This window comes from Chroicocephalus ridibundus, chromosome 1 (assembly GCF_963924245.1).
Source record: "Chroicocephalus ridibundus chromosome 1, bChrRid1.1, whole genome shotgun sequence".
Taxonomy (NCBI): domain Eukaryota; kingdom Metazoa; phylum Chordata; class Aves; order Charadriiformes; family Laridae; genus Chroicocephalus; species Chroicocephalus ridibundus.
Window position 1 is genome coordinate 74863127 of NC_086284.1, and position 13223 is coordinate 74876349.

At 41.5% G+C, this 13223-nt stretch overlaps 1 protein-coding gene across 1 annotated transcript in view; it reads right to left on the bottom strand.

The window, feature by feature from the left end:
* Window positions 1-13223, bottom strand: part of ATP10A (ATPase phospholipid transporting 10A (putative)) — a 118604-nt gene that overhangs the window by 70514 nt on the left and 34867 nt on the right. The window contains exon 2 of the mRNA XM_063340047.1: window positions 2370-2574. Within this exon, the coding sequence (XP_063196117.1) occupies window positions 2370-2574 (205 nt within the window). The remainder of the gene's footprint in view (window positions 1-2369; window positions 2575-13223) is intronic.

Here is a 13223-nt window from a genome sequence, read left to right on the forward strand (position 1 = left end):
CATTGGAATAAATGAGCTTTCTGTCATTGACCCCAGTTTAACCCCTGACAATTTATTACGGACCTCACTGCTATTGTTGCTAGGCATCTTGTGATCTAAAATTTATTTTAAAAAAATATTTATCCACATATTTTGGAGCACAATTCTGAGATAGAAAAGTTCCATAATCATCTATATAATAGAGAGAACTAAGATACAAAAGGAGGATGGGCTGGAAATGCAAAGTGGTTAGGTGTCTAGAAAGCTGACAGTAAGTATCTATATGACAACCGATTTCCTCAGTAAAGCAGGGTATGCTGAGCAAGCCATGCCACCTATACCCTGATACGCTGAGCTACTTGGCACATAAACCTAGCTTTGCATCCCTAGGTAGGCACTGTTTCCTCAGCCTTCTTCCCTGACGGGGCCCAATTCAATCTCTGATTAACTTTTTAACCTGTTTGAGGTGGAAATGGCACTTCCACTCACTTTCACGCAATAGTCTAAAGATTACAGGTCTTGACAAACCCTACAAAACCCAGGCTTGAAGGCTTTAGCTGCGTATTTTGGATAAGCAATTTATACCTCAGTGAGTATGCCAAACACAAGATTGCAGTTGTACTCCCTCCTGTTTTTCCTACTGTTTTAATGCATGTGTGTTCGCTAGTTAAAGACAGAAGAGTCACTCCCCAGCTGATGGCTCAGGCACATATCTAGGTGTCACAGCTCCCAGGAGCAGGGGAGTCTGTAGGGTTGGCAGATCCCTGAGTCTGTAAGGTCAGCAGATACCCTTGAGAGGGGGGAAGCCCACCAGCTTCCGGGAATCACACTTCTAGTGCTGAATTGCGACTCTGCTGCCAGGAAGCCGGGGATCTGGATGTAGTGTAAGGGACTCCTCTGGGCAGCAAGGCTCTTGAAAGCCAGTCTTGTGATGATCTGTACTTGGACATACCAATTCCTTTCACTGTGTTTACCAACACCTCCTGCTGTGTGTCAGATGGTCTTGGATCACAGAAATCCAATCACCTGCTGTGGATGAGTGGAGGAACTGGTGCCTTCCCGAATCTTCCTTTGAGATAGAGCTGGGATGTACCCTTGGCTTCCCTGTATTACCCTTCCCTGTATTCAGTAGCCTATATGCAATCTACAGTTTTTGTCCTACATAATGTGGCTGAAGTCACGTAGGAAGTCTACACTGGCAGAGAACTGGGACACATCATCTGAGTACCTCCCTGAAGCTCTACCCACTGGGAGAAATTTCCTCAGAGGGGGAACAGGATGGGACATTTGAGAAGCAATTCAATTAGCTTCTTTGAAACAATCGGAGGTTTTGAAACATTTGGCCCGTAGCTGATTAAGCATCTTGCCATGGTGGTAGCTGCCGTGTCATGTCTCAATTCTATGTGGAAATCACTGATGATTAAACGTGTCTTTATCTCATGTTTTTACAAGCCATTCAGAGAAAGGATCTATCTACCATAAATAATTATTTGGAAGGCACATTGATTTTTATCCTCAGATTGCAACTTCATTAATGCTGATCTACCTCAGTACAGCTATAGGCTTCTGTAGTTACCTTTGATCACAGGGGTAAGAGCAGCAGCTCCCATTATTTGCAAAATCTCTCAAATAAGAAGAGATACTAGGAAAAAAGATGTAGCCGAGTTCTAGAAAATAATTTATTTTTTTCCTGACAAAATACAGGAAACCGGGGTTAGCTGGCAAGCGGGATGGGAGAGGAGGGCATATAAATAAATACTATTTCAATAAGATTATTAAAGAAAGTAGAACTTCAGGTAATTTCCTCTAATTCTGCTGACAGTAACTGATCTAGATTTTGTTTTGTTTCAAAATAGTGCTGTTGGGGAGAGATAAGCACAGAGAGAGAGCAGTAAAACACGTTTTCAGCACAGACACCTCCCAAATGCATGCATGCTGTCCCTTTAAATCTTACTAGCTTTAATACTCCAAGTGCTGGAGGGATATTCTGCAACATGGAGTTTCAGGCAAAATTCCTAATTGAAACTGATCTGGTTTGCAGGCAGGAAAAGTAGTTGTTTATATTTAAATATCTTCTCACTGGGCAGTTAAAATGTGTTTTCAAAAATCAAGCTACAATAGAAGCCATTAAAAACCCCCAACATGTTCCAACCGCACACAATTGCCCCAAATAATTCCTATTCAAATTCAGGGAAAAATTATGGTAAAACTTCTGATACTATGATGAAGTCAGCTATTGGCAAGTGCTAGCATTTTAATGACAACCATAACAGTAATTCATTAGTAGTACTAGAAGAAGCACATTTCGCTGTTGTGAAGTGGATCGGTGAACAGCTTACTTACCTGAAACAAATTCTTATCTTAAATGAGAATTAGGAATGGGGACTTACCAGCTCTAAGAACCTCCTCACCACCTGTCTTTGTTTTAAGTTAGTTTCACCATCCAGGTTAGCTGTTTCTATATGGCACAGCCCATCGGGATCACTTGAGGAGAGCAGCAGTATGTCAGCAGGTATAATTTCATTACAGCGAAGCTGCACGAAGTCTCCGACTTTCACTTCTTTCCAGTATCTGCTTATATATTTCTTCTCATTTCTGGAAAAAAAAGACATTTACGGGACATATATAAAAAAAAATGCACAGACCAGGGTGCTTTCAATAAGATCTGGTTTGACTTGTAACAGGAGTAAAGTGCCTTTGGAAGGTCCTCAGGTGCTCCGCTGGGAAAAGGTGATGCAGATGCCAGGAGGCCACTTCCCACCGACTCAGAGCCAGCTCTGAGTTCCCAAGATGATCTTTTAAGGCTCAGAGGACCACATGTGGACATTAGACCTGGCAAAGCAGGGTAAGGAGGAGCTTAGCACACTCTCCCTACCTCCGTGCTCCAAGCCATCCATCTAACCCCATGAAGGGCAGGGGACTGCTGTCCATGCCAGGTGAAAAGGTGTCATTTTCAGGGCAAGGGGGGAACTGAGAACAGGCTTGGGCGCAGGGCACCTGCTTCGCAGGGCTACTGAACGTCCTCCATCACGCAGCACCTTCTGATGCACCCTCTGATCGCTTCCCCTTGTTCCCTCCTTCCAAGAGGGACAACCTTTGTATAGTGCTGCACCTGATATTTTGATGAAGGAGCCAAAAATCCCTAACTGAAAGGAACTTCCACTATTCATCATTAAACCTAGAATTACAAGGACACGTCATGTAGAAAAACGCAGTCCCAACTGCTCTACTGGGAAAGGGCACTGCCATTTCTTTTAAATATTTCTGCAGTATTTCCATTCTAGCCATAGCACCACCAGATACATAGCTAATTTCTGCTTAGTTACACTGAACCTTTTATTTTGGTGTATAATTTCTTTGTCAACTCAAAGACTTACTCACCTGAAACACTCCAATGTGTATGTTGTTCACTTAGGTACAGCCACTAAACCTCTCTAGATTTAAAAATCATGCTAGTTTGCTCTTCTTTTATTTTTTAACTTTTTCTTGAGAGCAAGAGGAGGGAGGAAGAGGTGATTGCTTAATTAATTCTATGTAAAATTCAAGGTTTTAGTTTCATGACACCCACAGACTCATGTGCTTTCTTGGCATTTGTGTAAATTGCATTCTTCTGTTGCATCTTTGAAAGAAACTAATTTCAAAACAGCCCCAATATTAACTTGGTGAAATACCTCCTGAAAACGGGAAGCTGCTATTCTGACACTTTTCTAAGCCGTCAGAGGGCCTTTTGCTGTGCGAGCACCGAGATGGCTGTCAGTGCTGCACTGTCACTGTCACCAGAGAGAGTCTCCTGTGACAGCACTTGAACTGGCAGAATGGGATTCTGATGGGGGTGGGGAGAGGTGGTGGCTATTTTGTGTTCTTCAAAGTTTATTATTTTAAAATACATCGCTTTCTGTAGTAACGACAATAGATTTGTAACCAAGTGGAAACACGCAAGTCCTGCCAACGTTGTTACTTTGGAGTTACTGATAGTAATGCCATGCCTAATTCATCCTTGTCGTGCCTTCACTGCTGTTATAGGGATTAGTAACTTAATTGGCTTTTATTCATGTATTTAGCCTAAATCCCAAACAATAATGTGTCAGGTAGCACAACAAGGATGTTCTCAGATCAGGTTTTACCTCCCAGAATTTCTTCATTGTCCTTTCCTAACATTCAGTTTATAAAGGGAGGAATGAAAATTACAGCTGTGAGTTCTATTTTGATAAAGCCTGAAAAGGATAAATAAGAGCCAAGTATAAAACACGATAGTCTAACAAGGGCAGGTAATACACATACTAGGTGCTGAAATTACACATTCCCTTCACACTCAGGCTGAAACTAACATTTAACTTTTTCCGCTAATGAGTATGAAGTGCTTTGAAACCTAAGTGTGCTGTAACGTAGTACAAATCACCACAGCGCAGACCTGAAGGCTTTGTTAGCCATGAAATCTGTAACTTCAAATCCCTTCACATGTGGCCGTTGCTCTTCATCCTTTTTAATTTATCGGTGACATCGGGTGATGTTCAAATGCATGTATAATGAGTAGCAGTACAGAAGTATGATCAGGATAAAAATAGCAAGTAGTCCCATATTATGCTATAAGCACTACAATTTTTTATTTAACTTCTATTGTTTGAGAAGCATTGCTATTTTAGCATTTCCTCATCTCTCACATGCTTAGCAACTGCCACAACTATATACACTGTGGCAGGAAGGGTGGGTATCGAGCAACACAAGGCCAAATGCCTCTGCTGGGATAAATGAAGCTGTTCAGACTGGCGAAGAGAAGGCTGCGGGGAGACCTTATTGCAGTCTTTCGATATACAAAGGGGGCACATTAGAAAAACAGAGAGAGACTTTTTACCGGGGCTTGTAGTGACAGGACAAGGGGGTAATGGTTTTAAACTGAAAGAGGGTAGGTTTAGATGAGACATAATGAAGAACATTTTTCAGGGTGAGGGTTGCGCGACACTGGAACAGGTTGCCCAGAGAAGTTGTGGATGCCCCACCATTGGAAGTATTCGGACCAAAGTCAGGTCGAGTAGGGCTTTCAGCAACCTGATATAGTGAGGGATGTCCCTGCCCATTGCAGGGGTGTTGGACTAGGTGATCTTTAAAGGTCCCTTCCAGCCCAAAGCATTCTGTGGTTCTGTGAATCTATGAATGCAAGAGCTCCTGCACATGCACCAGGGCCCCGGGGCAGAGCCTCCTTCATCAGACACACAGGAACAATTTGGCCCAGTGCTCCACTTGATCCGCTCTCGGCTAACAAGGGCCAGTAGTGGATGGAAAATTACTATCTGCATGGAAAATTACTTCCTAATCCTCTTCAGCCAGGGTTGGTCTATGTCCTCAAGCACAGCTCTGAACTCAGACTTGTCTCATTGCTGCCAGTGAGTGGCCACTGCAAGTATTCTCTGCACAGTATAGCACAATACTCTTTTCAGATGGTGTGATTCAGATACCAGATGCAGTATAAATACATCAGTCCTTTAGGAGCATTCCTTTATCACGCTCAGCCTGCTCTTCTGAACAGACAGGTTACCTCACCTCAAGAGAACTGTGATACCTCTAGCCAAGTGACCCTGTTGATACAGCTACAATTTTGTCATTGACTGCTTCAGAGACAGGACTTTGTCATCCGAGTTTTGTATCGCCTACGAAATGTTTATTCTTGCTGTTATATTGTGCCTGTAAATTGCAGAAGTTATATGATATAGAGAGCTAGGAATGCCACACTTATAAGAGAAAGCTCTCCTTTGTGTTTGTAAGGTGTAGCATACCAAAATACTTGGTTCAAATTTTATTTGAAGTGCAGGGATTTGAGCAGTTTTGCCTCAGTGTGTCCTCAGACATTACTTCCCAGTCCCTCCTCAGAAGGGACCCCTCCCACGTCTCTAATGGTGTATATTACATTGGCCTGCTGTGATAGAAAACCTGAATTAAACGCAGTATATCCATGTGTGGGTATATGTGCATCATTACGTGCTTGGTGTTGTTTTCAAATGGTTCAGTACACTTTTCAACTTCAGAGCAAACACAACATTTAAGCAGATGCTTCAGCTGAGCTCCTCACAGTAATGGCCAGGTCTGGGGAAACCAACAGTTCAACACACAGGACTGGAATGAATACCGGATCCCAGGGACCACCTCTTTGCACCTGCAAGGCATTTACGTATTGGAGACCACCCTATGTCCTCTTAGAGAATATCAACAAAATGCAGCAACGTGGGCACTCTTTACTCATCCAACAGTCAGGATGATTTTTCCTGGCAGAGACTCCTGTCTCCATTTACCTGGTAGGTGCTTCTGAAAGGCCTTCGTGTCTCTGGTCTTTAATATCCTAAAGTCATCCGCAGATTTTGCTGTCTTTCCTTTTATAATTGCTCAGCTGATATATTAATGTTTCAAACACAGATGCTTTGGTCTATTTCTCTGGGATCCTGCCATTTATTCACGCTTTGTCCTGACTCTATCGCTACTGTGTGGTCAATGACAGTCCTCTGCAGCCTCAGCGCAGGGCTTCAGGCACTGTTCGCAAGGGACTCTTCAACAAAAGCTTTTGGCAAATTTAAGTAAACATCATACGACCTCCTGGAATATTTTGTTGAAGGGCTCAAAGAATTCTGGCAGGAACACAGGACTGGAGGCAGCATCTCAATTAGTGGGACCAGCCCCCTTCCCACAGTCTCAGGAAACCCTGACATGGATATTTAAGCTAGAAGCTGACTCCCTATGACTCTAGTTCTACCTGCCCTCACTTATCACAAGTCTGAAGATACGTTTTAGTACCTAAGGTTGATGTTACAAGAAGCCAAAGCTGCAAACTGTGATGAACCACAGGAAGAGGTCAGAGATATTAATTCTGTTCTTTCAAACTTGAAGAGTTAGATAAAAGTCTTCCAAATCAATATGCCGTCATGAACTACTGCTATTCTGCAAAAAGAATAGATGCTGTTGGTACTCTCCAGTTAAATCACCATGATGAACTATTAATTTCAGACAGCTATGCCCAGCTACTGTAACGTGTTGTGACAGGCTCACGTATTAAAAATGTCCAGCCTCCTGCACACAACCTTACCTTTATCACCGCATTTGCATGCAAAGAGCATATATATCAGCTGTGGTTTAAACCCATAGTCACGCAAATTTTCATGCTCCTCTGCCACAATCAGAAGCAGAACTTGCCAGTGCTTTCACTTTTCAAAGCGTATCTTTACAGGTAGACATTGACTGAAATCTAAAGGTGGATGGCTAAAAAGTCGCCCGGCACAGCTGCGTTGACATTAACACTGTTAGCCAAGGGCAAGTGTGGCCCTAGCAGCAGTCAAACTCCTCTAGAGGTTGATGTTCCTCCTCTGCAACAATGAAGTGCGACTATCCCAGCATATCTCCTTTTGAACGTACAAGGGAAAGTCTGCAACATCCTTTCAAGTGCATGAACGTAGAGAAAATTACTTTAATTGCTACTGAAAATTTGTATTAGTCTACCTACCACATATATTTGGCCTATGCTCTGTTTTGAAGCAGGACAGCCTGCAGGTTTGTGCCAAATTTGAGATTGGCTTTGGTTAACAGCAAAAACTAAACTAAACAAAAAATATAATTTTTTTCCTTAAATTTCAATATTAAATGGAAACTCAGAAATTACATTTTCTTTTCCCATTAATCATGCTTTTCCCTCATCTCCTTTGCAGTATGAGCTGATAAAGATCATGCCCATAATTTTGCTTTTCTGGCCATGCAGACATCAGTTTTTATCTACAAAAGATTTCAAACTGTCTCTATTAAAGCATTACATAAATCTTTCCTTCTTACGGATAGCTTTTAACTGTTTTGGTATAGTGAAGAATTATTCAAAATGACCATACTTAAAGGGAGATAACAGAATTACATATACATGAAATTTAAGAGGAATCTTCCCTCTTCTCTTTATTTTTTTGTTGGGGTTCTTTTTGTTTTTGTTTTAAGTCTGGGGAAAATACCACAAGCAGTACTTGGTAGGAAATGTGAAGGCCATGAAGCTGTAATCTGTTCCACTTGTGCAAGGCCTGCATACTAGAAATTTTGTATGTTAAATTGAGAAGATGGGACTACTAGGCAATCATTTCTTGCTTCCTGTACTTCTCCACTGACAAAAATTACAGTTCATGAGTGGGAATGGCAGATGGAGATTTGCTCCACCAATTCCAGTAAGTGGTTGGGGCACCTGTGCTTCTGTGTAACGCTGCCCTAACTTAGTCCCAACATAGGCTCCCATATTCATCTCAGCAGGGCTTGTAAAACATGTTTAGCAAAAGATGAATGTTCTCTTGTACCTTTTGGGAAGCTCAGTCTGGTTTACATGGCATACCCTACACAGTTGCAGCTGCAATCCAGAGGTTTTTAAGCCTCTCAAAACATCCAAATGAAGTGTTGTTTCCCAGTCCAAGCCCATCCGTAGACCTGCTTTTGAAGTAACAATCGTCTTCACTTCAAAAGAAATCAGACTCCGTTGCCTTCCCTGCCAGCTGAGGTTGGTCATTGAACCAGTAGGCTTTAAAAGAAACACAGCAAGAAATTAAATCTGTGGAAGAGGAAAAGCCCTTCAACAAAAGACAGGTCAAAGAGGTTGTTGTGTAAGTACAAGGCATACTTTAGAGCTGCTCTTGAGAGCTCTCAAGTTCTTTAAAGCCAGGTCCTTCCTTTCCATCTCAGGAGGCAGAAACAGAGTGGGGTAGTGCAAAAGAATGTATCGGGTACATCTCTGTTCCCAGTGACTTAAAACATGTTCATATCAGTTGGCTACAAGTGCCGTGACAAGTCTCCTGGTTAGGACCAAGCTAACTAAAAAAAACTTGAGGCTAACTGGCAGGGCACAAGCAGAGCCGCAACTCCTGAAGGAGCACCTCAAACTGTATCGCAAACACAGAAGCCTCACTGCAGCCCAAACTAGCTTTAGGGAGGCTTCAGCACCCAGCTGTTTCTCAACAGGTCCTTCATGCTTAAACAGTTTTCCCAAATTGTTCTTTCCCTCGCCTGGGCTGGAGACCTTGCCTTCAATCCACCTCTCCTCCTGACACTCCTGCAGATGTGGAGAGGGTTCACACTAACTGAGCCCATAGTGCTCTACTAACACTTTGGTGGCAAGCAGAGATTTTGCATAACTCATCACAGGCTACAAAAGCAGAGCTGGTGGACAGCACTGGAATACGTGCACAAAACTACTGTGTTACACCCAGTACTAATAACGATTTGAAAACTACAGGTGTAGCAGATCTTGGAGTTTAAAAACAAGAGCTCTCTATGAGACCAAGGCATATATTACACAAAGTCTGAACACGCTCAGTATCTACAGAAACGAGTTGAGAACCATTTGGGTACAATTACAATGTTGTGGCAGAATGAAGGAAAAACATGTAGCATAAGTTAATGCCAAAGCAGGTTACATAATTCCCAGAATATGTCTCCATTCCACCACAAACGATAACATCTGTTTCCATGAAAATAAATAATTAAGAGGCTCTGAATCTGATATTAATCAGACAAAACAGATCAACAGAGTGTGTTTTCGAGAAATGTTTAAGAGAACAAAGTCTCTCCATGACCGAAGTTTCTAAATAGGCCCCTTCATCTTCACATTATTTTAATGGCACTTGAAAGTCTTATTGTTTTCATGGACTTCAAATATTCTTTTTTTTTTTTATTAGCAAGTGCAGATGTACATTACAGTTGCTAGAAGCAAATACGTATGCAACGATAAGGCATAAAGGTGCCTTTATTAAATTCACACTTTCTGAAAACTGCTAATTTTTCTGTTACAAGTCAAACTTGCTATGAAAAAAAAAAATGTACCCAGGAAACCTCAGTGATTCAGGTTTATAATGTGGAGGTAATAATTTAAATTCTCTTGGCAGTGTTATCTCCATTATACCTCATGTTGAAAGAAACCTCACTATTGTTCACTATAATGAAACATTTACTACCCGGAATAAATGATTTTTCAGCCAAGAAACTTGTTGTTGCGATAACAACATGAAACATGAAAGCAGAACATGTAATGAAACTTTACACAAACTGAAAAAAGAAAAAGCTGTCTTCCACAACTTCATTTTAAAACTCTAAGACTGTTTCAGAGAGACATATAGTATTAATTTTAAGCAGTATGTCTCTTGACGCTCCTATGTTTACTGCCAAAAATGCTAATAAACTCCTGTCACTCTTCCAGTAAACAGATATATTGGGAGAGAAGACTATCAATTGCTTATAATTAGCAGGATGGATGGGTAATGGTTAGTATTGAGGCTTCCTAAGCAGATATTACACAAAGGGTGGGAGAAGTGGGAGAACGGCCTGGATGTAACTTGCATCCAGTCCTATAGATGTTAAAGCCCATGAGTCAGACACCTCCATACTAAAGCCACAAAGGTTTTGATAGTTTGATATGTGAGAACTTCTCTTCTGAACAAAGCAATGCAACAGGCACTTGTCTTCAGATGTCTCCTTTCTGAGCATCACCAAACGCAACCTGTGCACTTGACAACATTACTTGCTGGTACCTAGAGCAAAAATCCACAGATGCAAAGGAGACAGCTACCTCAGTAGTGGCCCCACAGCCAGGTAAGGTTTTCATCCTGAATTTCAAGGCCATAACAGATATTTAGATTGAACTACTGTGGTGTCCCAAGCCACTGCAAAAAGATTCACCTGAGCTTGGTGCTGTGCAAACATAGAAAGAGAAACAATCCCCTGTCTGAAGGGAACCCACCCAGATTACAGATACCCAACGACACAAATCTCCTGTATCTGTGCCTGCTTCCCAGACAAGTAAAGTAAAAGAGGAACTCTTCCAGGGCAGATGTTGGCTGCCAAATTTTGATAAGACATAAGCTCTGTGTACAACACAGAGTCCTTGGGTCCTTGTCTCTGAATCAAGGGACCCTTCCAGGTTCCTTGTCCTCTAAACCAATACTTAATGACATGAGGACACTTAGGAAAATGGAGTGCCTAAAATTCAGGTGCAAGCTAGAAGCATAAATCCAGTGGACTAAATCCTCCACCCGGTGCTCTCCCAATGCATTTAAGCCAGTGCAATCAGGCGACCATTCCAAGGGAGCTCTTCATATCTTAATGGTACATCTTAAAAGGTAAATTTAGCATGACCCTGCAGAGTTAATGAGGGAAATCCCATTCTTGAACAGTTTCAGACACTTTAATGGAAGTTTTTTTCCTCTCATTCCTCTGGTTCTACACACCTGCCTGATTAGATCTCAGGTCTACCTGACCTAGGCTGTAAAAATGTATTAATATATATAGCAATGTAAAGAACTGCTAAAGAAAGTCCTAAATACAACAGTTTTTATTTTAAAAATCATTCCAGTTCTTTTAGCTAAACATGTAACAGTTGAAAGAATTTTTACCAGGAAAAGTTTTTCCTGCTATTTACATGCACAGCCCTGATGGAGGTGTTCACTGATACTCAGTTTGGGAAACTATTTTTCTCCACATAACTGTGCCACACAAACACATCTCCTTTAAAGCTCTAAAGCTCACAAGTTATCTCATCACTGCACAAAAGCACTCTAAAAGTTAACATAGTTCAGCTACTTTATGTTAACAAGTCAATTAATGAAAAGAACGTTAATAATTCACCACTTTCACATTTAACAGGCAAAATCAAGATCTCAGACTGAAGTATAAGTGTTTGATCTTCTCCAGTTCCTCCTGAAAATTATAAAGTTTTACATTTTCCTTCCATTTCTTTTCTTGTCTGGGTAACATCCATCCATGACATCCATCTCATCTGGATGTTCTCATCTGTTCTCAGCTGGACAATATAAAGTTCAGGCTGACGACAGGAAAAACATTTACCTATCTGAATACCAGCTGAGATCTCAGCGGATCCCAGGGTACAATGCTCACATTCCGAACAACCGAGATGATGCTTTGCATGTTGTTGTCTCTAAATTTCTCCTGGCTGCAATTTCAGAAATTAGCTTTAGCTCATACACCGGACTTTACTACTTCCAGTGCCACACAAAACTGAACTGGTAATGATCAAAAAAAAAAATAAATTAGAAAAACCCTTTTGGCTGTAATATTAGTGGAGGAGTCTTCTACAATAAACCAAAGTTGGATGCTACTGTATATTTGCAGAACATGTTAACAGTTCTTTCTACTCTGAAACTGAGGTGCAAGATAGTATATTATGTGGGTTACTGATTTGCAAGGATATTGGAAGTATGTTTGATTGTACTCATTTGTCAATTCTCATGAACTTTATTTAAATCTAGAGTTACTAAGTAAATACTTTCCCCTCTCTGTCAGAGAAGATGCATTCAATGGAGATTGCATAAACAGGGAAACCTCAAACTCAGGCACACCTCTGTTGACACTGAGAGGTACAGAGGGAGATTTAAGGTGCTATCCTGCATAAAACTGTGGTTTGTCTCCACCTCTATTCAGTCAGATGCCTGCAGCAAACACCTCCAGGCAGGTACAGCAAAGTGGGCAGTTTTACCTGGCAGTCGTGGATGCCTGCTGGCTAGCAGGCAAAGCAAACTGGACACATCTGTGCGCTTTTGTGATGGTGATGGAAGAAAAGTTTGGCAGGATTTGTACGCAAGCATTGACCTTACCTTGAATTTGCCAACCTGCGAATAAAAGCGGCCCCAGAATATTCAAAAGTCGGGCAAAGGGTGTATCACAGTAGCATCTGGCAAACTTTTGTTGAACTTTTGTTGATCAAACTTTTGTTTTTGTATGCTGCTTTTAGAGCCCTGTCACTGGTATAACTGGCTGCCCTATGCCCCAGTACGAATTCCCAGTGGGGTGAGATAACGCTTCACTTGTGAGCCACTGCTTATGCCCCATCACACTTATGTCTTCCTAACTGGCTGTGGCTCAGCAGAAAGGAGGTTAGCAATTTTGGGGTAACTGGGTTCCCAGAAGTTTCTTCCTAACCTGGAGGAACAGAAGGGTCAGCTAAGAACCTGAAATATGAACATTAAGATCTTTTTATTTAAAGCCTTTTTTTTTTAGTATTTACCTTTTATCTTATCTTTGTTGCTATTTCTCCATGCAGTTTTTTAAACACAAGAGCTATGCTCAGAAGAGACACCTCTATCACAGTAACTGAACCCAACACTGAAGAGCTGGAGGTTGCTGCAGTGCTCTCACCAGCGCTTGTACTGGTAGCCAGAGTGGAAGAACTGCCTGACATTTTTAATTTAGATCTACAAAGTCACTCTGTGAGAAGCAATATCAGTATAAACCCC